Source organism: Triturus cristatus, chromosome 6 (assembly GCF_964204655.1).
Source record: "Triturus cristatus chromosome 6, aTriCri1.1, whole genome shotgun sequence".
Taxonomy (NCBI): domain Eukaryota; kingdom Metazoa; phylum Chordata; class Amphibia; order Caudata; family Salamandridae; genus Triturus; species Triturus cristatus.
The window spans coordinates 1,341,893,626-1,341,919,836 of record NC_140589.1 but is presented as its reverse complement, the minus strand read 5'-3'; the positions used below and the strand labels follow the sequence as shown (position 1 = coordinate 1,341,919,836).

Here is a 26,211-nt window from a genome sequence, read left to right as displayed (position 1 = left end):
CTCATCTTTCAAGTTGTTTTGTAGATTAAGAAGTATATCAGTCACTCACCATATTTTCTTTTACAGAATCTCTGCACTGTGCACCTCTCAGCAAAAGCAAAGAATGAAAACGTTTCCCTTTCATTTTCCACACATATACATGTAAACATCAAATCACAATCCTTCGCACATAAACTCAAAAGCAAACACACATTTCTATTGGTTAAACATTTCAACCCTTTCCAACTGAAATACATTTCAACCCTTCCCCCAATCTGCCTTCTGCCTGTTACCATAGAAGCAGCTCATGGAACACTGCACTGAGCTCACAGGTCACAAGTTCAGCACACAATGTTCCTACACAAGGCAGGAAGTGTGCTTGACTTTTCAACATATCAGCTTATCATATATAATGTTCCTTACAATCTGTTTTTGTTAACCAATAACAATCATACCTTTAAAAAACAAAAATATACACCCTACCTTTCAGTGTAGAAAGTTGTTACACAACCAATGATTTCTTGTCATTTTTCAAAAAACGTTGCCGTGGATCCGCGCACCCACCGCGAGAGAATCCGTGCATCCAACGCGATAGGATGCACGCACCGTACGCGCATTTCGCCGCTTTTTTTTTTTAAAAAAAGGGGGGCCTCCGGGGGTCCTTCTGGGACCCCCTAAGCAGATCTAGAGGGTCAGAGTATTTCCACTCTGCCCCCTTTATATCTTTTACACACTTATTCCCCTTCCATCTTCAGCCTCGCTTCTACCGAGGCAGAAAATGGCCGCCAACAGTTCCTGGTTTTGAATGTAGAGAGACACTCGACAGCCAATTAGCATTCAGCGCGCAATCGTGAGGGTGCGCGCTCGGTTCGGGGAGGGAGGGTGCGCTTACGGTGCGGGTACGGTCCGCGGATCCTCCGCGGCAATAGATATCACTAACTTGTTTACCCTAATTTTCTCAGGAACTACTGAACAGATTCACACCATATATGCAAAAGGCACGAGTCCGAACTGAGGACTACCTCTTTGCCAAATTTGGTGTCATTCCGTTCAGCGGTTCGGGTTGTAGCTGCGGCAACAGATCCTATGGGAAATTGCATGGGGAAAACGCATTTTGGGACCCCCCTTTTTTCTCGCCCCCCGCTTCACGGATCACCGCAAAACTTTCAGGGTAGGAGCGGAGCGGAGCTGGCCAAAAGTTTGGAGAATTTCGCGAAGATTTGTCAATCGGCGCCAAAGATATTCCCAATAGAATGTGGCCGATTTCCTATGGAAAATAGGTCCTAACTATAACTATCTACTGGCGACCGCCAGTAGATAATATATATATATATATATATATATATATATATATATACATTATCTACTGGCGGTCGCCAGTAGATAGTTATAGTTAGGACCGTGTTTCCATAGGAAATCTGCAATATTCTATTTGGAATAACTTTGGCGCCGGTTGACGAATGCTCGCGAAATTTTCAAAACTAATGGGGCTCTACGCTCCGCTCCTACCCTGAAAGTCTCGGGGGGATTCGTCAAGCGGGGGCTGAGAAAAAAGGGGGGTCCCAAAACGCGTTTTCCCCATACATTTTCCCATAGGACCTTTAGTCCGAGCTACAGCCCGAACGGCTGAACAGAATTACTTGAAATTTGGCAGAGAGGTAGTCCACAGGTCAAGGATGGGCCTTTTGTAGGTCTGGTGTAAATCTGTTTAGTAGGTCCTGAGAAAATAGCATTTAAATCAATATATATATCTGTAAGCGCGCTCCGTGCGCTTACCGTAAGCTTACCGTACGCGTACGGTGCCGTCCGCGAGCTCAATTCTGATTGGTGGTTACATGACTGTAAACATTCGAATCGGTCGAAATCAGGAAGTGTCGGCCGCCATTTTCTGTCTCTCGCACTGAGAAACAAAGGTGGGGAACGTGAAAAGGGGGCAACGAAGAGAGTTGCAGACCCCCTAGTGTTTGTCAGGGGGTCCAAGAAGGACCCAAAAGTACGAAAAATACATTTAATAATTTTTTTTAAAAATCGCGGAGTGCGCGTATGGTAAGCTTACCGTACGCGCACGGGAAAAAAAAATAATAATAAAGAAGTAACAATCACATTTATCAAATAAATTAAAGGACCCACAAGGGAGAAAAAAACAAATGTTACTGTGTTAAAAAAGGTGAGGCGTGCACGGCATGGACTGCGCAAGGTGGGCGCTCGGTGCGCACAGTGAAAAACCAGAAAAAAAAAAATAAAATACATAACTTAGCATTTAAAAAACCGTACAAATTCACTGAAAAAACCATAGGTTTCACACACGTTATAGTTGGGAATTATCATTTACAAAACCTTGCAAATTCACTTAAAAAACCATAGGTTTCACACATGTTATAGTTAGCTGTACATTTCACTCGTAAAAAACCAATGAAATTCCACGTTATAGTTAGATCAGGTAACTATAACTTGCGCGACCGCAATCCACAATGTGTAATTTCAGATGTCATCATTGATGTCATGAGTGATGTCATTGACCATGTCATGAGTGATGTAATATGTGACGTCATCAGCAGTTTATTGTGGGCGCGCAAGTTATAGTTACCTGATCTAACTATAACGTGGAATTTCATTGGTTTTTTACGAGTGAAATTTACAGCTAACTATAACATGTGTGAAACCTATGGTTTTTTAAGTGAATATATATATATATATAAAACGTTCACCGTACAAACTGCACATATATATATATATATATATCAGTCTAGTTCAATGAAGCGTACTCTCAGGAGAATTACAGATTCAGAGATAGGTTAATCGTTTCTGTTCATTGTGCTTCATTGAACTGGACTGATTGGATTGATTGCCCAGTGTATCCCGTCAGCGCAGTGCGCCACATCTCTAGGGCCGTGGGTCACGGAAGGGACATTCATTTTGATATATATTGAATGAATATAAAGAGATGCTCCATTACAAACAGACATGGCGTCCCATCCAAGTGATATTATGTCTATACAATTAAAATCAATTTGTAAATATGCCCATGTGGTTCACTCGGGGCATCTTTCTCTCCTCACACTCCTATGACTGTATTTGAGGTTCGCCCATCCAGGGCTAAATTACACGAACCAGGGCACTCAATGGAATGAGCAAAATTGGTATATAGAATATGGGAGACAAAATAGTATGATTATTATGTAAAATTGAATTGAATGAATTTAATGTCAAATATGGACTTTTTGAAATACCGATTCTTTGTTTCCTAAGATTTCACGCACACGGTAATTTCTAATTTCTTAGTAGAGCCTCATGTATTCATGGGTATTACCCGTTTGCCAGAAACATGTTAAAAGAGGGCCGCCAAAGATGATACAGCTATGTAGTAATAGTTTTAGGCCGTCTTTACTGTCATTGTAATTGTTTTACGTTATGCACTTTTTCACTTTAAAATGGTGATTTCAATACCTACACGCTGACATCGAAAAAGGCAGAGTGCGAAAATGCGTCTGTCAGTGCGGGGAGGGTCTGCATATTAAAAAAGCACTCCATACAAATTCCTGCGAATGCTCTCCTTATTTACGGTTGACCAGGAATGGGTTTGCTGCAGTGGAGGTTTACATAGCGGCTCACCACCGCTGGAGATTGCACCTGGGGTGCGTGGTGCGGAGACTATCTGTGATCTGAATATATATATATCTGTTGTATCATCGATGGTCGACTAGATTTAAGCCTCTTTTAGTTTGTTTCAAGAATGTAACTCTAATAATGGTGTTTTATTGGACACAACGGTCTCTTTGATTGATGTTTTAAGAGGCTAGAAAGCTTATTAAAACACACACGTAAAAGCAGCACAAACGTATATGTACGACCAGTATTTAAAAACTTTTCATTGTAAATATGTGAAATCAAGCTACATGCAACAGTGAAAATGATTTGACAGCAATGTGTTTTGATAACTTTTGAAAGAGACTTCCAGATGTCTGGTCATGTTGGCATGTATCTAGTTTAAAGAGAAAACAGTTGGGATTTATCGTCCTCTTGTTTGTAACTTTTGCAACATTATCTCTTTCCCTTTAGGCATCGAGCCGTCAATCTTTTTCTTCAGGGCTATGAGAAGTCTTGGATAGAAACAGAGGAACATTACTTTGAAGACACGTTAATTGAAGATTTGGCAGTAGGTTGTTTATGTTGTCTTGTTTTTGCTTGCTTAGGGCCGTAGACTTGCAGAAGGACAGACATCCTTAGGGGATAATAATTAGTTTTGTCTTCCTGTTGAAAATGTTTCTGTGATTTTGGTCCACTAGGAATCTAGACTGCTTTCAGATCTTCTACTGTGGTTACATGGGCTCAGCAGAACGTTACTGCTTTCAACACAACCTTGTAGAAAGTGTATCATTTTGTATGCATGTTGGTAGAGGTTAGCAGGAAAATATGATCCTACGCAAAGCAGATTCTGAATTCCACAACAAGCTGCCTTTCTCCCCAATTTGGCTTCTATGTACAATGCACATTTCATGTGGTTTCCCTTTGCAAAAACCTCCAGGTCTAACCTGGAAGAATTTGCATGAGGAAAACAGTGCAAAAAGTGGAATAGGTTGTGATTTTCAGCTTCAATAAAACATAAACTGCACAATATTCCCCATTTCTAGGAGGAAAACTCAGAAATGTATGCAAAAATGTTCTGCCTTTATACTGTGTCAGTGTAGGAACAGTATTTCTTGCATGGACGTCAGTAAGTTGCTCAACATATTTTTTGTTGTCATCTGATCATGGGGCAAGGGACGATGTAAAAAAGTAGCCAAACTCCTTTAAGTGGAATTTTGCATTGAATATAATTTTTTTTTTTTCTGCTAACGTAGAACAAAAAAGTCTAAATAAAAGTTCATTCAAATTTAAAAAAAGCTTTTTGATCATATAATTTAGTCCTCTCTTTTTTCACATTTAAGGAATATCCAGTCAACACTGTGTCAGAAAACAAAAACTGTGGCTGTTCATTATGCTTCTGCTCCATCTGAATGTATATATTTCTGTTGATGGACAACATATTAAGGGCAACTTATAATATTTGAAAATGCGATACTTTTTAATTTTGAAAATGCTGCTTTTTATTGGTAGAAACTAGACTTTTTTTAATATCAAGAAGACAGTCGTCTGCAATGTTCCCATATGTTACCATATATGATCAAATAACTTACAATTAGCCAGACTTAGAAAAACAACATGATATTTATAGTTACTAAGTGGGATAACTAGTACAACTAGCCCAATTTACCTGTTCCTTGTAGCGGGTCTGGTTTCACGCCGCCACCACCGCCGGAGTCATCTGGGGAACAGTGCCGGTCCCGTTAAAGGACTACAATTCCCAGCACCCTTAGCGGCGTGCATGCCACACACGCCAGGAACAAGCGCCGGGAGGCACATAAAAAGGGGCACATGGCTCCTGCAGCATGGGAGCCCAATTTACCTGATCCATGATCCTTGTAGCTGTCTGGTTTCACGCCGCCAGAGTCATCTGGGGTACAGTGCCGGTCCCGTTAAAGGACTACAATTCCCAGCACCCTTAGCGGCCCGCACGCCACACACGCCAGGAGCAAGTGCCGGGAGCCGCATAAAAGGGGCACAGGGCTCCCGCAGCATGGGACGGGTGCGGGCGTGCCCAGGCTGTGCCCGGGCGAAGCCTGGGTTAAGGGCCGGCCCGTCCCAGCCCATCAGAGGCCGAAGGAGGCTGGGCTGGGCCATGTTACCAACATTTCCACGTCGCCTTGGGCATTAATTAGTGTGGACTTTCCAAAGTACTGTGATAATTTTTTGTGGACACCTATTTTATATCTAGAAAAGGTGGAAAAATGATCAGGTCAAAAGCTGGTAATGGGCAAGGGGTGGTAGGGACACTGGATGCTTTTTTATTGAGAGCCGACCCAGCTCTCATACATGAAATTGCATTGACTGAGCGCAGATTGTCCCTGGAGCCACAAAACCCTTGTAATCGGCCTGCCCTTATCGCGCCTGCTTTGCAAATGGGTTTGGAAACTAATTCATCACAAACAAGTATGTCACAATCCCCAGGCCCTGAAACTATCAATGTCTCTGACATAGCTGAAAAATCTGATCCCCCAGTAATGCCGAATGTTGTCACACGAGGCCAAAATACCAAACCGTAATCATGGGAGCAGCCTTGCTCCGCTATCAAAGAAAAAGAAGGGGCAGGCGCCAAACAAACAAAATAAACAAATGTATCTTTTGCCTAAACCCCTTGGCCGTAGGAGTAAACCTGCAGACACAGAGTCCAACCAGGGGGCTACTCAAGTACTTGCTACAGATGATGGAGTTTTATGGCAGAGTCATCTAGTCATGAGAGGGAAGCTTTCCTGATCAATTGGACCTCGTGATTTCTGCCTACTTGAACCCGATACTGAAAAAACTAGCTGAAATTGAGGCCAGGTTAGCACTCATAGAGAAACCTGTATTGAGTGCTTCGCTAACCCCTACATAAAATGGGCAAAGTAGGGGTGGGGGCGCTATTGCTAAGGGGGCTGAGCAACAACCCAAACCTTCAGTAAGACCGACTGTAAGACCTGCTATTCAGGACAGTCTGCCCCCCCCCCCCTCAGGGTTGTAAATCCCCCTGTAAATGCCTCTGAGAGTGCACATCAGATAGAAGGGTTGCCTCATAGGACCGCCCAGACCGTACATGTCCCAAGAAGCACCCGAGCCGATAAAGCAAGTGATAACCATGAAGAAAGAACCCCTAATACAGACATCATAGAAGGGCAGGGAAGTAACCAAATACCTCCTAGCAGCTCATATTTTAATTTGCATTTACCCCCAGAAGCAACACCATACATTGTAGTGTTGGTCAATGTCCCACCATTGTTGCCCCGTAAAATTGAGCACTGGCCAACACTGAGGAATACATCTTTACACTTTTTAAGTACAAGAACAGGAATTAATAATAAACTGTTATTTTCTGCATTTAAGATGGTATGCAGGACTGAGTGGGTGGGGGAATCTAGTAAGACACTCACCGGAGATTGTGTTGTACTAACTTTCAGATCTCCATGTCTGGTCAGAACAATATTAGAGAGGATGGACTATTTGTTTTACAAATGAGAGGGGCATTTCCATCCTACCTTTGGGGTTTTTCTATCAGCCCCCAAGACCTCAATGGCATAAAGTTAAGGATAATAGAAGTGCGTGGTCAAATCCGAACCCCCAGTTCCCCCTTGGTATCATGCAAATTGTTTTGAGACCTTAAGTGGATTGGCAGATATAGACTGACTATCACCAAACTTGAGTGCAACAGGGATTAATGCTACTTTATACGATGCCCCGGAGTTTACATCTAACAAAGTAGATAGTACAGATGCCCCTCCTCTTACACTAAACTATGAGACCAGTCTACATTCTCCCCTGTGCCGACATATTGATAGTGCAGAAAATGTAGGGTTAGATTTAGATATTCTTCCCGTAGAGCAAGTTACCTGTAACACTGTTGGGGAAGCCTTAGAGGCTGTGACTTTTAATAACTGCCAATTTATGCTTATCTCATGGAACATTGCAGGGATTTCCTCAAAATTATCAGATGAGGCATGGGTACATTATGTGAAGAAGGTTGATATTATTTGTGTACAAGTAACTTGGAGCAGGGAGGATGTCACTCAGGACGGATATTGTTCTTTTAATGTCCAAGCATAACCATCACCAGCAGGCAGGGCAAAGGGAGGCTTAGTGACCTTCATTTCTGTCCAATATGAGTCACTCAAGATAGAACATATAACAGACTCTCCCTGGTACCAGCTCTCGCTACACTCCTATTGATTCACTGGTACTACAATATTTTTGACCCTCAAAATTGTGGGGTTTTCTACACCCTCAAAGAGGAAATTGATAAAGTGGTGGAGAGATGCTTCCCTTTATGTATAATTTGGATGGGTGATTTTAATTGCACACTATGTCAGCACAGTATGCAGAAAGTATGTGGGATTGTAGATACCGTAGATCAACCTTTGCCCGACTTTAAGCATACTCCACAGGGTGAAGCATTAAATACCATCATTGTAGTAAATGATCTAGGCACAATCGACACTTTGGTTAGCACTCCTTCTGTCCAGTTTACAACTTATCAGGGTGGAGGGAGAGTTAACACAATTGATTTTATGTTGATATCTAACAAGTATGCATGTCTTGTAGATAGCTTTGTGGTTGAATTAAACCCGTCTAGCGACCATAATTCCCTTACAGTTTCCATGCACGTCACTGCACAGAAGGCAGGGATAATGATTACAAACTAAAACATAGCCGTAATCAAGGCGTATGATCAAAGTGGAGTTCAATTAATCCCGCAAAATTTTAGGAGGATGTTATCAAAACAAATCTAAGTAAAATAATGATATGTTTAGATTATGACTCACAGCCAGGCGCCATAATACAATGTTTTGAATCAATTTGTGAAGATGTGGGCAAAAAGTTGACTAAATCAGTGAGGAGTCGGGACACCCCGAAAATAAGATGATTCAATGCTGAATGTTCCAAGGCGCAAAAAGATATGAAGAATGCCTTGCATGCAGCTCCCCGTGATAGGGTGCTAATTAAGACAGTGAGACAGACCTATAAAAGTGCGATCAAGCGTAGAAAGGAAGAATTGAGTATATTTAATCCAAAGGGTATCTCATCACAAGAACAAAGGGATGAGATATTTACTAACTTACAATCAGCACATCAACTTTGCTCATCCCTGTCTCTAAGTGAGGTCGAGGATGCCTTGGCAAAGGGCATTTCCTCAAAAGCCCCAGGACCAGATGGGCTGCACTTGGATTTATTGAAAAATAATCCCCAATTTTGGGGTCCCTTGTTGTTAAATGTTTTTAAATCAGTAATAGTGGGCCGTATCCCTTTATCATGGAGAAATGCAGTGGTAGTCCCGATTTTTTTAAAAAGTAACAGGAATGACCCCACATGTTATAGGCCGATCTCTTTAATTGATGCTACATGCAAAATTACGGAGAGGGTAATTCTTGCACGTTTGGAGTCATGGGCTAATGCCTCTGGACTCATATCTAATACTCAATACATCTTCAGAAAGGGGATGGGAACCCATGAACAGTGCCTCAATCCATCCATGATTATGGGCAAGTGCATGAAGGTCAGGGGGGGGGGGTCGATCCACTTGGCCTTCATGGACTTGTCCAGTGCCTTCGATACTGTGAGTCGGGGGAAGTTGTGGATACTGATGGAAAACTTGGGTTTGAAGAATCCCTTATTACCCTGTTGCGTAGGCTACACACATCCACCACTGTAGCTATCCGTTTTGGTCCTGGGGGAGAGAAGACTAGACCCATTGCTTCTACTGAGGGGATACGTCAGGGCTGCATTCTGGCTCCATTTTTATTTTTAATATACACAAATGGACTGGAACAATTCTTGTTAAAACAGAAATTGGACTTCCAAAGCATAGAAGGCAAACAGGTCCCATTACTCTCTTATGCAGACGACCCAGTTTTGATGACCTTAACAGCCAATAGCCTCCAAAAATGTCTGAATGCGTTTACTGAATATATGCTGTCATTGGACCTAAAGGTACATTTTAGTAAATCATTTATTATGGTATGTGGCCCCAACCAAACAAAAACAAGGACATTTGTAGTAAAGGAAAAAGTTTTTGAAAATGTGTCAAATTTTACCTACCTGGGGAACGTTTTTAATATTAAATTAAACTGGGAACATCTAATTGTGGCTAGGATTCAACAAACTAGAAGAACAATAGAGGGGCTTTTTCGTTTTGCTTGTATGCTTGGTCATAAGCCGGTAACTGAAATGATAACTTTATATAAACTAAAATGCTTATCTGTAGCCACCTTTGGTGCAGGAGTATAGGGTTACCACAAAAGTTCCCAGATTCAGATTTTAGAGAATACATTTTTAAAGAGATTATTGATGATCCCCTGCAGCTCTCCAACACAGGGGGCTACTCAAGTACTTGCTCCAGATGATGGAGTTTTATTGGCAGATTCATCTTGTCATGAGAGGGAAGCTTTCCTGAAACAATTGGACCTCGTGATTTCTGCCTACTTGAACCCGATACTGAAAAAACGAACTGAAATTGAGGCCAGGTTAGCACTCATAGAGAAACCGGTATTGAGTGCTTCCCTAACCCCTACATAAACTGGGCACAGTAGGGGTGGGGGCGCTATTGCTAAGGGGGCTGAGCAACAACCCAAACCTTCAGTAACACCAACTGTAAGACCTGCTATTCAGGACAGTCTGCCCTCCCAGGGTTGTAAATCCCCCTGTAAGTGCCTCTGAGAGTGCACATCAGATAGAAGGGTTGCCTCATAGGACCGCCCAGACTGTACATGCCCCAAGAAGCACCCAAGCCGATAAAGCAAGTGATAACCATGAGGAAAGAACCCGTAATACAGACATCATAGAAAGGCGGGGTAGTAACCAAATACCTCCTAGCAGCTCATATTTTAATGTGCATTTACCCCCAGAAGCAACACCATACATTGTAGTGTTGGTCAATGTCCCACCACTGTTGCCCGGTAAAATTGAGCACTGGCCAACACTGAGGAATAAATCTTTACAGTTTTTAATACAAGAACAGGAAAAAATAATAAACTGTTATTTTCTGAATTTAAGATGGTACGCAGGACTGAGGGGGGGGGGGAAATCTAGTAAGACACTCACCGGAGATTGTGTTGTACTAACTTTCAGATCTCCATGTCTGGTCAGAACAATATTAGAGAGGATGGACTATTTGTTTTACAAATGAGAGGGGCATTTCCATCCTACCTTTGGGGTTTTTCTATCAGCCCCCAAGACCTCAATGGCATAAAGTTAAGGATAATAGAAGTGCGTGGTCAAACCCGAACCCCCAGTTCCCCCTTGGTATCATCCAAATAGTTTTGAGACCTTAAGTGGATTGGCAGATATAGACTGACTATCACCAAACTTGAGTGCAACAGGGATTAATGCTACTTTATACGATGCCCCAGAGATTACATCTAACAAAGTAGATAGTACAGTTTCCCCTCCTCTTACACTAAACTATGAGACCAGTCAACATTCTCCCCTGCACCCACATATTGAGAGTGCAGAAAATGTAGGGTTAAATTTAGATATTCTTCCCGCCTGTAACACTGTTGGGGAAGCCTTAGAGGCTGTGACTTTTAATAACTGCCAAATCTGAAAGAAACACGTTAGTTAGATTCCTCCCCTTAGAATATCCCCAGGCGTCAGGCTGGATCCGGAAAGATTTTTGTAGCAATACCCCTTGCGCGTCGCTAGGCGTTGTCTGCGGCTCCGCGTCCGTCGTTGGCGTCGTGCGCCGGAATGATGTCGTCGGAGTACTTAGACGCCGCCCTCGCGCGCTGACGTCCGGTCTTCTTTTTTCCGCGCCAGACAGTGCCGATCCCGGAAGAGCTTACCCCTTAGTCAATTTTTGACTAAACTTTTTGACTCTTTTTGGTCTTCTGTCGACTCGACTCTGGTGCCGGTAGGATGCCTGGGTTTAAAGCCTGTGACTCCTGTCATCGACTGATGTCGGTGACGGACCACCATCGACGGTGCCTTTACTGCCTGGGGGCCGACCACGACGCGGAGTCGTGCCCCGATTGTCAGGCCTTGACCTCGAAGGCTAGGCAGGAGCGGTCCCGTAAGCTTCTCGAGCTTCCGCTCACGGTCCCGGTCCAGGAGGAGGTACAGGGACCGGTCGCGGAGCCACAGTCACCATCATCGCTCGTCGGGCTCGAAGTCTTCGGGTAAGTCGAAGCGATCAAAGAAGTCCAAGAGGCGACACCGCTCTTCAGACTCCCCTCACCGGTCGCGCAACTCGGCCGAGAGTCAGGGTGGTCCCACCCCCGCGGCTCCGTCGGAGCCGCAGGAGCCGCGTCCGTCTCCATACCCGCCGGTCCCTGGGACTGACGCGACTCCGGCGGAGGTCAGTGCCTTTCTCTCTGCCATGAGGGGCCTGGCTCCGCTGTCGGCGCCTGCCGACGCGCCTCCTGGCCCCGCTTGCTCGACTGGGTGACTTCGCGTGCCGGCGGCTCCGGCCTCGGCGCCGTCAACGACTTCGGTCCCGACGCCGACGCTCCCTGAGGGATCCAGGCCTGGATCTCTGTCGGCGCCGGTCGACCTCACGACGCCTCCTCCGCCGGCGCCGACACCGGTTCCACCTCCGGCGCCGTCTCCGGATGACGCCGTTCCCTGGTTTAGCCCCTGTCCGGAACCGGCGCCGGTGCGGCGCCGCACCTGATGCCTATGGATGAGCGTTTCATCTACCGTCCGGCTCCGATCATTCCTCCTGTTTATCAAGAATCGGATGACGGGGGCAACTGGGAGGGGTCTGAGGACCTTATGGCCATCCTGGGCCAACTTTCACAGGACTGGGCAGACGAACTGAGGGATGCCAGTGGTCTGGACACTTCACCGGACGCTGGTTTCATCTCTCCTCCGACTGTGGCCTCGGAGGAAGGTGCAGCTTTCTCAGTGGTGCTGCGCAAGGCGGCCGAAGCCCTGGGGCTCGTGTTGCCTGCTGTGGCCGTGAGGAATAATATCCTCACAGAGGTGCTTCAACCGTCAGCAAGCTCCACAGAGCCTCTGCTGCAGTTCAATGAGGCCCTCATCGACGTTCTGCAGGGCACTTTGTCCAAGCCCTCCATAGTTCCTCCTGTGGATCGGAACATGGCCCGGCGCCACCGCCCTGCTCCGGGCGACCCCAGTTTCCTGTCCCAACACCCCACCCCCGAGAGCCTGGTTATCCAGGCCTCCACTTCCCAATCCTCCTTCCCGTCTGCTCCTCCGGATCGGGAATCCAAGAGGCTGGAACAGTTCGGAAAGAAACTGTTCTCTTCCCTGAGTTTGGGCCTGCGGTCTTTGAACACCGCTTGCCTCTTTGACCGTTTCTCCCACTCTCTGTGGGATGCGGTGGAGGACGTGCTGGCCCTGTGTCCGGAGGAGGCCCGGACACGTCTCTCCCAGGCACTTGCTGACGGGTGAGATGCAGCACGACATGCCATACGGTGTGGACTTGACACCACGGACTCGCTGGGTAGGGCAATTTCCACCACGGTGGCGCTCCGGCGCCATGTTTGGCTGCGGTCCACGTCTTTTTGGGGGGATGTCCAGAGTACCCTCATGGATATGCCCATTGATGGCGCTCGCCTTTTTGGTGAGAAGGCGGATAGTGCGCTGGCTCGTTTTAAGGACTCGCGGGCTACGGCCACGTCCTTGGGTCTCTCGGCCCCACGGCTGCAAGCTTCCGCCTTTCACCTCTTTTGCGGCCAAGGAAGGGCGCCTCCTCACGTCCGCCTAGCCACTGGTTGCAGAACCAACCTGCACACGGTCGCGGACGTGGGTTCTGCCGTGGCGGTACTAGAGGATAACGTGCCGGTCAGTTCACATCCACCCCGGCAGCATCTGCCTCAAAGCCCTCCTAGTCCGAGCTTTCAAGCCCATTCCACGCCAGTGGGCGGCAGAGTTCGCCATCACCCGCTCCACTGGCGCTCCATCACTTCGGACAGGTGGGTGCTGCAAATCGTCCAAAGGGGCTACTCCCTCTCCTTCGAGACGACCCCTCCAGCCATGCCACCGCAGTGCCACCGTATATCAGAGGATCACTTGAATCTTCTGCGGGAGGAAGTTATGGCCCTCTTGGCCAAAGAGGCCGTCGAGCGCGTTCCTGGTCCAGAAGTAGGCCGTGGTTGCTATTCCCACTAGTTTCTGGTTTCCAAGAAGGGCAAAGGGGGCCTACGCCCTATCTTGGACCTCAGGAGCGTCAACACCTTCCTCCGGAAGGAACGGTTCAAGATGCTGACTTTAGCTCCGGTTCTGGCTGCCCTCAACCCTGGAGACTGGATGGTAGCGTTGGACTTGCAGGACGCCTATTTTCACATCCCCGTCCTGCCGGCCCACCGGCGTTACCTGCGGTTCACGGTGGGTCAGGAGCACTTTCAGTTCACCATGGTCCCCTTCGGCCTCACCAGTTCCCCTCGGGTGTTCACGAAAGTGATGGCGGTGGTCGCAGCTCATCAGCGCAGATCGGGGGTTCCAGTCTTCCCCTATCTCGACGACTGGCTGTTGAAGGCGGGCTCGCCCCAGCAAGTCGTCTCCCACCTCCAGACTACGGCCGACCTCCTGCATTTGCTGGGGTTCTCCATCAACGTGCCGAAGTTACACCTGAGACCCTCCCAAAAGCTCCTCTTCATCGGAGCGGTTCTCGATTCGGCGCAGTTCTGGGCTTATCCTCCGGGACAGCGGGTCCGGGATATTCAGGCTCTGATTCCCATCTTTCGGCCTCTATCCTGGGTTTCGGTCAGGTTGGTGCTGCAGCTTCTGGGGCTGATGGCCTCCTGCATCCTGTTGGTGCATTACGCCAGGTGGAGAATGCGGGCTCTGCAGTGGGACCTGAAGTTTCAGTAGGCCCAGCATCAAGGCAACCTGTCCGACCATGTCTTGATCTCGGAGGGCACTGCGAACCAGTTGCAGTGGTGGCTCATGGACCGCGATTGGGTCAGCGGCAGATGCCTCTCCCTACCCCAACCGGAGCACGTAGGAGTGACAGACGTGTCCCTCCTGGGATGGGGGGGCCATATGGGAAAGGCGGAGATCAGAGGACTCTGGTCTCCGGCGGAGTCTCGGCTCCATATCAACCTTTTGGAGCCGAGAGCGATCCGGCTTGCACGGAAAGACTTCCTTCCCTCTGTCCGGGGAAGTATCGTGCAGGTGTTCACGGACAACACCACCGCCATGTGGTATTGCAACAAACAGGGCGGGGTGGGGTCGTGGACCCTTTGTCAGGAGGCTCTGCGCCTCTGGACATGGCTGTAACACCAGGGCATCACCCTGGTGGTTCAACATCTGGCGGGCTCTCTGAACGCCAGAGCAGACGAACTCAGCCGCCGGTGCATGATGGATCACGAATGGTGTCTGAACTCGGACGTGGCGCAAGGTCTCTTTCTGCAGTGGGGAGAGCCTTGGTTAGATCTATTCGGCACCAAAGAGAACGCGCAATGTCAGCAGTTCTGCGCGTTGGAATTTCCAAGGCGGCACTCGCTCGGAGATGCTTTTCGTCGCGAGTGGAGTTGTAGTCTGTTCTACGCCTTTCCGCCTATACCACTTCTGCCCAGAGTGCTGAAGAAGATCAGGCGCCACCGGGCCCAAGTTATCTTAGTGGCTCCGGATTGGGCACGAAGGTTCTGGTATCCCGAGCTACTCAGTCTGTCAATCGATCCCCCGATACGACTGCCTCTTCAGGAGGACCTTCTGTTGCAGCAGCAGGGGACAGTCCTCCACCCGAACCTGTCCAGCCTCCACCTCCATGCGTGGAGATTGAGCGGCGGCAGTTGATGCCATTTGACTTGCCTCCTGAAGTCTGTGATGTCATTCTGGCAGCCAGGCATCCCTCCACAAAGACGGTATACGCCTGCCGGTGGAACAAATTTGTGGCATGGACACAGCAAAGGCTGTGGATCCCCTTTCCGCCCCTCTTTCTGAGGTTCTCCTCTTTCTTCTTTCTTTGGCCCAGCAGGGCTCTGCTTTGGGCACCTTGAAAGGTTATCTTGCTGCAATCTCTGCCTTCTTACGGCACCCTGATCAGCCTTCTCTTGTCAAGTCTCCTGTTGTTTCATGTTTTAGTTCAAGGGCATTACTCACATGTTCCCTCCTGTCCACTTCGTAATGCCTCAGTGGGACTTGAATCTTGTTCTGACCTTTCTGATGTGCGCTCCTTTTGAGCCTCTTCACAATTGTCCCATTCGTCTTCTGACCCTGAAAACTGCTTTCCTGGTAGCTATCACCTCGGCTAGAAGGGTGAGTGAGCTCCAGGCTCTGTCATCTAAGCCTCCCTTTCTTTCTGTTCATCCGGACAAGGTTGTCCTCCGGACTCGTCCTTCTTTTCTACCAAAAGTGGTGACCCCCTTTCACATCGGGCAATCTGTCATGTTGCCCACCTTCTTTCCGCCTCCGCATCCTTCAAAAGAGGAAGAGAGGCTCCACCGGCTGGACCCAAAACGGACGCTGTCCTTTTATTTGGACCGCACCAAACAGTTCCGGGTGGACGACCAACTTTTTGTTGGATACGTAGGAGCTAAGAAGGGGAAAGTGGAACACAAACGGACCATCTCACGGTGGGTCGTGTTGTGTATTAAACTTTGTTACTCCTTGGCAAAAAAGGACCCTCCTGTTGGGTTGAGGGCCCATTCCACCCGGGCCACAGCGGCTACTACTGCCCTGGGCCAGGGAGTTCCCTTGCAGGACAGCTGTCAGGCTGCGACGTGGGCTTCACTGCACACGTTTGCCAAGCACTATTACCTGGACAGCCAAGTCCAGAGAGATGGCTACTTTGGCCGTTCTGTTCTCCAGGACTTTCTGGTGTGATCTTGGTTCGCAGACCCACCACGGGGGTTGGTATTGCTGGGGTATCTATTCTAAGGTGAGGAATCTAACTAACGTGTTTCTTTCAGATGAACAAGTTACTTACCTTCGGTAACAATGTATCTGTAAGAAACATTAGTTAGTTAGATTCCTCATCGACCCACCCATCCTCCCCGTTCTGCGAACTGACATCTAGGGTTAAGGCTATCCTTTTCAGGGCCCTAGGTTTTTTGGCACCAGTGTCGGTCTCTTGCATGGCTCTGCGTTCCTGGCGCAGAAAGCTATGTACAAGAACTGACGTCAGCGCGCGAGGGCGGCATCTAAGTACTCCGACGACGTCATTCCGGCGCACGACGCCAACGACGGACGCGGAGCCGCAGACGTTGCCTAGCGACGCGCAAGGGGTATTGCTGGAAAAATCTTTCCGGATCCAGCCTGACGCCTGGGGATATTCTAAGGTGAGGAATCTAACTAACTAATGTTTCTTACAGATACATCGTTACCGAAGGTAAGTAACTTGTTCTTTAGGCTTATCTCATGGAACATTGCAGGGATTTCCTCAAAATTATCAGATAAGGCATGGGTACATTATGTGAAGAAGTTTGATATTATTTGTGTACAAGTAACTTGGAGCAGGGAGGATGTCACTCTGGACAGATATTGTTCTTTTAACGTCCAAGCATTACCAGCACCAGCAGGGAGGGCAAAGGGAGGCTTAGTGACCTTCATTTCTGTCCAATATGAGTCACTCAAGATCGAACATATAACAGACTCTCCCTGGTACCAGCTCTCGCTACACTCCTATTGATTCACTGGTACTACAATATTTTTGACCCTCAAAATTGTGGGATTTTCTAAACCCTCAAAGAGGAAATTGATAAAGTGGTGGAGAGATGCTTCCCTTTGGGTATAATTTGGGTGGGTGATTTTAATTGCACACTATTTCTGATGGATACATCTGCCAGTGGATTCCTCACCTTGTGAATATCCCCTGCGCCAGCAACATTCGGAAACTTTTGTAGCAGTCCACGCCGATGGGGTCGAAGATGACGTCACAGAGGCACGGCTCCGCTCGCGACTCCACTGACGTCACCGGCTCCATAAGAAGACCTCCTCGGCGTGATGACGTCAGTTCCCTTTTTTCCGCGCCGACGACGCCAACGGATTTCGGGAATCGTTACTGGTAGCTTTACCTGTTACTTTGTGTTTATTCCGAAGTTTCTCTGTCTTTCTTCGAGAATGTCGGCAAGGAAGTCTGGTTTCAAGCCTTGCCATGAATGTGGCAAACACATGTCCATCACTGACCCGCATGACGACTGCGTTTGGTGTTTGTCATCGGACCACGATGTTGAAGGATGTTCGTGTTGCAGGAAGATGAGCTCGAAGGCTCTTAAGGAAAGAGAGGCAAAGCTCTTTATCGCCCGGATGAAGAGAAAGGAGAAAAGAGGTAGAAGAAGATCCAGGTCGAGGTCGAGGTCGAGGTCGGCTTCCAAGTCGACTTCGGGACATGCTTCAAAGAGCAAGAAGCATAAGAAGAAAAGGAGGCATTCGTCTCATCATAAGGCCTCGACGTCGAAGTCTAAATCACCTGCTCGGCGTCGAAGGGAGTCAGTGTCTCCTTCTCCTGTCCCGGCTTCACCTCTTGCTCCTTCTCCTGTGTTTTCTCCGGCTCCGGCTGATTCGCCGGTGCCGGCGTCCTCTCCGGCGCCGATGGCTTCTCCAGGTCCTGCAGGTCCTTCGGCTCCGTCTCCGACTCCGGCCCAGGATGAGGATGATCAGGCTCCGGGTGAGTCTGTGACGCCGCAAGTTCCACCGTCGGCGCCGGCAGGCCCGAGTCCGGTGTTACCTGACCAGTATCCGGCATTCCCTAATCCAGGTCAGGACCCCTCGCATTATCTCAATGCGATGTATGGGGTGTTCTCACGCGCCATGTATTCCTCTGGTGCACCTATGGGTCCGATGGGTCCGATGGCTTTTAATCTGGGAGTGCCGCAGGTTTATCCTCAAGCACCGTTTATGCCTTTCTTCCCAGCGACGCCGTCTTGGCAGATGCCGGCGCCGAAAACATCGACGCCGCTTCCCTCTTCACCGGCGCCGACTCGACCTCGTTCGACGCCGGCTGCTCCAGCTGATCCGCGTTCGACGCCTCTGCCGGCGCCGTCGGATTCGATCACGGCGCCGCCGACGCCGCAGGTGCGGATCCGTTCCAGGAGGTAGGCGCAGAGAGTGCTGGAGGAGAGGCGCTATCTTATGGATGAGGCTGAAGAGGGAGAATTGGTTGAATCCGATGAGGTGTTTGACGAGTTGAAGGAGGCAAGTGGGTTGGATTTGTCTCCGGAGTGGGAGATCACTCCTCCTTCAGATGAACCTTCTAAAGACGCGGCACCTTATCATGCTGTAATCAGAAAGGCTGCAGAGTTGTTGGACCTTCAATTGCCATCTGTTGAGTTCAAGTCCAATATCTTGACTGAGGTGTTGCACTCTCCAACTGCGGTGTCAGAGCCGCTGTTGCCTTTTAATGAAGCAATATTGGAGCCTGTGTTGGATGTGTGGCGCAAGCCTTTTTCGGCTCCTGCGGTGTCCAAGGTGGTTGCAAGGAGATATAGGGTGGCTCCGGGGGATCCTGAGTTTTTGTCATCACACCCTTCACCTGAAAGTCTGGTCGTTCAGGCTGCTTGTTCTGGACGTTCAAAAGGTGCATTTCCTCAGGTCCCAGGGGACAGAGAGGCCAAGAAGGTAGACCAATCAGCCAAGAAAGTCTTTTCTTCAGCCAGTATGGCATTAAAGTCTTCTAATGCGACTTGTTTATTGGGGCGCTATATCCATGCGCTTATGGATTCAGCTAAAAAGTTGGCACCGAAGCTGTCGGAGGAGGATAGGGCAGGCTTCAGTGAAGTACTGTCGGATGCCCAGGCGGCTGCTCGTCAGGTTATACAGAGTGGCTTGGATACAGCAGACTCAGTTGCCAGGGTCATGGGGTCTTCAGTTGCCACCAGGAGGGGTGCATGGCTTAAGTCCTCCGAATTTTCTTCGGATGTCCAGTCGACCTTGTTGGACTTACCTTTTGATGGGTCTGGTCTGTTCGGGAAGAAGGCTGATGCTGCTCTCGAGCGCTTCAAAGAGAGTAAGGCTACGGCTAGGTCGTTGGGCCTTCAATCCCAGCCGAGAGGTACTTTCAAGAGGTACAGAGGTTTTGGAAGGGCGAGTTTTCGTTCTTATAGACCAGCCCAGCAGCAGCAGCAGCAGCAGCAGCAGCAAAGCTCCAAGGGATATAGAGGAAGACTTAGAGGTCGCTCACGTGGCCGTCAACTCTCCTCCTCCTCTTCCTCTTCCTCAGCCCCTCCCACCACCGCAAAACAGCCCTAGATTCGACATTCCGGATCATGTTGGTCCTGTGGGGGGCCGGCTTACCCATTTTCTGCAAGATTGGGAGTCTGTAACTACAGATCTCTGGGTTCTGGATCTTGTAGAAAATGGGTACGCCCTTCCCTTTCGGGAATTCCCTCCAATTTACCCTCCTTGCCAGGGTGCTTGCTCGGAGGACCACCGTCTTCTCCTGCAGGAAGAAGTCCTGAACTTGTTTCAGAAAGGTGCGATAGAGGTGGTTCCGGAGCAGGAGAGGGGTCAGGGATGCTACTCCCGGTATTTTCTGATCCCGAAGAAGGACGGCAGATTGCGTCCGATACTAGACCTCAGAATCCTGAACTTTTACCTGAAACAGGAAAAGTTCAAGATGCTCACCCTTGCGCAGGTTCTTCAGGCGCTGAATCAGGAGGACTGGATGGTGTCGCTCGACTTGCAGGATGCGTATTTTCACATCCCCATTCTGAAGTCGCACAGGAAGTATCTCCGTTTCACGGTAGGGTCGCAACATTATCAGTTTGCGGTCCTCCCGTTTGGTCTTACTTCGGCACCTCGAGTCTTCACAAAGGTGATGGCAGTGGTGGCAGCCCATCTCAGAAGATCGGGAATTTCGGTTTTCCCTTATTTGGACGACTGGCTGATCAAGGCGGAGTCGTCGGAGAAGGTGCTGTGTCATCTGCAGGATACAACTCGGCTGTTGTACAGATTGGGTTTTTCGATCAACGTGCCCAAATCTCACCTGGTGCCCTCTCAGCGCAACCTGTTCATAGGTGCGGTACTGGACACTACTGTGTGTCGAGCATTCCCTCCTCCTCAAAGGATTCTCGACATACAGGAAATGATTCCTTTGTTTTTCAGCGGAGCGGTTGTTCCAGTTCTGAAGGTCCTTCGCCTGCTCGGTCTGTTCGCTTCCTGCATACTGTTGGTCAACCATGCACGCTGGCACATGAGGGCGCTCCAGTGGTGCCTCCGCAAGCAGTGGTATCAGCACAAAGGGGATCTCAGGGAGTCTGTGAGGATCTCCAGAGAAGCTGCAGCGGATCTATCTTGGTGGAGCGTGGAGGGCAATCTGTCTCAAGGAAGGCCCTTTCATCTACCTCCATCGGTGACCACAGTGATAACGGATGCATCCACCTTAGGGTGGGGTGCGCATCTGGGGGATCTGGAGATCAAAGGTCTTTGGTCTCCAGAGGAAAGGTTGCTTCACATCAACCTTCTGGAGTTACGGGCGATACGCTTGGCGCTCAAGGCCTTCCTCCCTTCCCTTCGCGGTCAGTCTGTTCAGGTCCTGACGGACAACACTACCGCGATGTGGTATATAAACAAGCAGGGAGGAGTGGGGTCTCTTTGTCTATGCAGAGAGGCCCTGCGTCTTTGGTCCTGGGCTCAGGACCATCAGATTTGTCTGATGGCAAATCATCTGGCCGGGGTGCTGAACGTGCGTGCGGACAGTCTCAGTCGGCAGTTCTCCGCCGACCACGAGTGGAGGCTCCATCCGGAGGTAGTTCGTCACGTCTTTCGGACGTGGGGAACTCCTCGGGTGGATCTGTTTGCCACTTTCGAGAACGCGCACTGCCTGTCATTCTGCAGTCTCCAGTATCCGATGCAGGGGGCGTTGGGGGACGCGTTTCAGTTGAGTTGGGGCTCACGACTCCTTTACGCGTTTCCTCCCATACCCTTGATTCCTCGGGTTCTGAGGAAGATTCGCCAAGACCGGGCCCAAGTTATATTGATCGCCCCGGATTGGCCAAGAAGGGTGTGGTACACAGATCTTCTCCACCTCTCCTCGTGCCCTCCGCTCCGTCTCCCTCTGAGGGCAGACCTCCTCTCGCAGTCGGAGGGGCAGGTTCTACACCCCCACCTCCAGAGCTTACACCTTCATGCCTGGAGATTGAACGGGGCAACCTGAATTCTTTCTCTCTCCCGCCAGATGTGGTGGATGTTATTTTATCGGCCAGGCGACACTCCACCAAATCCATATACTCCTATAGGTGGTCTAAGTTCGTTCTCTGGTGTGGAGAGAGGTCGATTGATCCCTTTAAGGCTCGTTTGTCTAACATTCTGCAGTTTGCTCTTTCTCTTGCTCAGCAAGGCTTTGCTGTGGCTACTGTAAAGGGATATTTATCTGCTTTGTCGGCTTTCCTATGCCTGCCGGATCAGCCGTCCTTATTTAAATCACCTATTGTGCTTAGGTTTCTCAAGGGCCTTACGAATAAATTTCCTCCTACTCCCTTTATTGTACCTCAGTGGGACTTAAACCTTGTACTGACTTATCTTATGGGTTCTCCTTTCGAGCCCTTACATAAGTGTCCCTTGAGGCTGTTGTCTTTTAAGACGGTTTTCCTAGTTGCTATCACTTCGGCAAGGAGAGTAAGTGAGCTTCAAGCTCTTAGTTCAAAACCCCCATTCTTGACTGTGCATGCTGAACGAATGGTTCTCCGGACCAGGGCTGCGTTTTTGCCTAAGGTTGTAGATAGCTTTTTGGTTGAATTAAAACCGTCTAGCGACCATAATCCCCTTACAGTTGCCATGCACATCACTGCACAGAAGGGCAGGGATAATGATTACAAACTAAAACATAGCCGTAATCAAGGCGTATGGTTAAAGTGGAGTTCAATTAATCCCGCAAAATTTGAGGAGGATGTTATCAAAACAAATCTAAGTAAAATCATGATATGTTTAGATTATGACTCACAGCCAGACGCCATAATACAATGTTTTGAATCAATTTGTGAAGATGTGGGCAAAAAGTTGACTAAATCAGTGAGGAGTCGGGACACCCCGAAAATAAGATGATTCAATGCTGAATGTTCCAAGGCGCAAAAAGATATGAAGAATGCCTTGCATGCAGCTCCCCGTGATAGGGTGCTAATTAAGACAGTGAGACAGACCTATAAAAGTGCGATGAGATAGTTACTTACTTACAATCAGCACATCAACTTTGCTCATCCCTGTCTCTAAGTGAGGTCGAGGAAGCCTTGGCAAAGGGCATTTCCTCAAAAGCCCCAGGACCAGATGGGGTGCCCTTGGATTTATTTAAAAATAAACCCCAATTTTGGAGTCCCTTGTTGTTAAATGTTTTTAAATCAGTGATAGTGGCACGTATCCCTTTATCATGGAGAAATTCAGTGGTAGTCCCGATTCTTAAAAAAAGTAACATGAATGACCCCACATTTTATAGGCCGATCTCTTTAATTGATGCTACATGCAAAATTATGGGGAGGGTAATTCTTGCACGTTTGGAGTCATGGGCTAATGCCTCTGGACACATATCTAATACTCAATACAGCTTCAGAAAGGGGATGGGAACCAATGAACAGTGCCTCAATCCATCCATGATTATGGGCAAGTGCATGAAGGTCAGGGGGGGTCGATCCACTTGGCCTTCATGGACTTGTCCAGTGCCTTCGATACTGTGAGTCGGGGGAAGTTGTGGACACTGATGGAAAACGTGGGTTTGAAGAACCCCTTATTACCCTGTTGCGTAGGCTACACACATCCACCACTGTAGCTATCCGTTTTGGTCCTGGGGGAGAGAAGACCAGACCTATTGCTTCTACTGAGGGGGTACGTCAGGGCTGCATTCTGGCTCCATTTTTATTTTTAATATACACAAATGGACTGGAACAATTCTTGTTAAAACTGAAATTGGACTTCCAAAGCATAGAAGGCAAACAGGTCCCATTACTCTCTTATGCAGACGACACAGTTTTGATGACCTTAACGGCCAATAGCCTCCAAAAATGTCTGAATGCATTTACTGAATATATGCTGTCATTGGACCTAAAGGTACATTTTAGTAAATCATTTATTATGGTATGTGGCCCCAGCCAAACAAAAACAAGGACATTTGTAGTAAAGGAAAATGTTATTGAAAATGTGTCATATATAACCTACTTGGGGAACATTTTTAATAATAAATTAAACTGGGAACATCTAATTGTGGCTAGGATTCAACAAACTAGAAGAACAATAGAGGGGCTTTTTCGTTTTGCTTGTATGCTTGGTCATAAGCCGGTAACTGAAATGATAACTTTATATAAACGAAAATGCTTATCTGTAGCCACCTTTGGTGCAGGAGTATGAGGTTACCACAAAAGTTCCCAGATTCAGATTTTAGAGAATACATTTTTAAAGAGATTATTGATGATCCCATGCGGCTATCCAACACGTTTTTGTCACTCTGAGGTAGTTTTGGATTTTGTGAAAAATAGGATAAATATTGCCACACTGATTTTATGGGGTTAAATCTGGACTTCGGAGGACGTATTACTTTCAAGGAGTATCCTTAGAGACTGTATGAACCTTGATAACGCAATGTCACTCCCCAGGCTCCGTTAGGTTAAGGACACCTTCTATAAAATAGGCTTGGAAAATTATTATGATAATCCCGACGGTATCCAATCAAACATGAAACAGGTTATTAAAAACGCATTCCAAACTGTACTAGGTATGTCGAATCAAGATAATGGAACATTAGATTGTGAGTCTCAGAGCCAACAGCAATTTTACTTGTCTTTTACCATGCATGTTCATTCGCGTTCCCTTATGATTAGACTTCGTCTTTGCACACTGCACTTTCTTGTGGATTTTCCTAAACAGGTGGTTTGGTGTGAGAGCATAACCCCCTGTCCTTGCAATAATTTAGCCCATCAGAGTACAATGCACTTTATGTTGTTTTGCACACTTTATAAAGACCGAAGGGCACGTTTTATCGAGCCCGTTTTAAAGGAAATTTGTCCCTGTTCTTACCAGGAGGGTTTTAATTATTTGCGGTCATTATCTACTATTTTTAGGGGGTTTTAATATTTTGTTTAAATATGTTGCAGAATGGTATGAAACTCTTTTCCCTTTGCTTAAAATTGTCCCAAGTATTTTTAGCCTATTGTTTAATGTATGTATTTAAACTTTTATGATTCGATTCAATCGAATAAAGTTATTTGAACTGAACTAGTACATCTGAGTTTTTTTCAACGTAGAAAATGCGGACAAACATTTGTTTGAACGCTTGTTCGCAAACATTTGAACAAGTTCATATGTAATCAATCAGATGTTTACATTTTTAAAAATTGACTGAGTATTCATGGGTGACTGCTTAACGTTTGTAGTGACCTGCACATATCTAAGGATCAGTTTTGGCCTTGGATATTCAAGCAACCTTCTGCCCACTCACAGTTTAATGCCCGTAAAACATAATGGAAGATCTGTCTTCTGTACAGCAAGAAATAGTCCTTCTGTTACATCAATGGTTTTACTGACATAGCTATTGACATAAAAGAGGGCCTATATTTTTCTTTGCAAGTAGAAGAATTTCCATTATGTTTCCAATAAAGGTTAATGAGCCAAGATGATATGTGTTACTGACTAGAGGAAGGAGACAGAGAGTTAGGAGGGGTAGGCACCGACATTCTCTGCACAACCCTGATGGGGCCGGTCATGCCCTGCAGATATTTAAACACAATATTATCCTTTTAGAACTCTAGCAAACATGGCCTGCTGAGATTTTGTTAAATTTGGCTGGCCTCCAAAATAAAAAAAAACACTAATGATATTTAGGACGATTTAGGGTGAGGATGTATACGTTTGCATGGGACTATTCATCCACATTAAAAATTATTTTTCTCATGAAAATATTTTTTGAAGTCTTAACGCAGTAAGGCTACTGATGTACTGATAAAAATAGAAGTGGGGTGTAGTGAAGCCATACTGTGGTGGATCACTACTCATACAACATATACAAGTGAAATAGGTAATGCGTAACAATTCTCACTAATGGTTGTATGGCACATAATTTCCAATAAAAATATCAGCAACAAAAAAATTGCCATATAATCATCGAGGGCACATACTTTGTATGTAAAGTCAAAAGAATTCAGAAACAAAAATATAGAAGACTGCCAGATCATCAAAAAACAAGTAAGCATTTCAAATGTTAAACTAACTTTAAAACATATTTAGTTTAAAAATAACATTAGAAATTTTACTTAAATAATATAACATAGAAACTTAAAATAAAAAGATAAATTTGAAAATATTTGCAAACAAAATAAGCATAATGTTTAAAAAATATTTAAAAATAAAATTATACTTTAACCATACATAATAGAAGCAGACTAATAACAATTAATCATTACAATACAAACAAATATGAACATGAATCATTTTTACAATAACACATAATTTAATAAAGCAAATTATTACAAATATACATAATAAAAAAGTTACATTAAAACAATTTACCTTGAAAGGGTCAAATTCACTACTCACCTTCTAATAGTAGATAAAGTGTTGGACTTTGGAAGGGTCAGTTTTACTATTCCTACTCCAGCGTAAACAAAAGTAGAAAAGTGTTAGACTTTAGAGGAGTTAGATTTGCTATTTCCACTCCAGCATAAGTAACTGTAGACAAAGTGTTGGGTCTCTTATATACTTCTCACCCTACTACCATAAATGAAAAAAAACATGAAAACAAACTAAATTAATAGCAAAAAATAATGCTACACACTATTAAAAATA

The 26,211-nt window shown here is 46.8% G+C and overlaps 1 protein-coding gene across 1 annotated transcript in view; it reads left to right on the top strand.

The window, feature by feature from the left end:
- RYR2 (ryanodine receptor 2) overlaps positions 1-26,211 on the top strand; it is a 3,458,987-nt gene that overhangs the window by 2,835,639 nt on the left and 597,137 nt on the right. Inside the window, exon 75 of the mRNA XM_085612346.1 lies at positions 4,039-4,135. Coding sequence (XP_085468472.1) covers positions 4,039-4,135 — 97 coding nt within the window. The remainder of the gene's footprint in view (positions 1-4,038; positions 4,136-26,211) is intronic.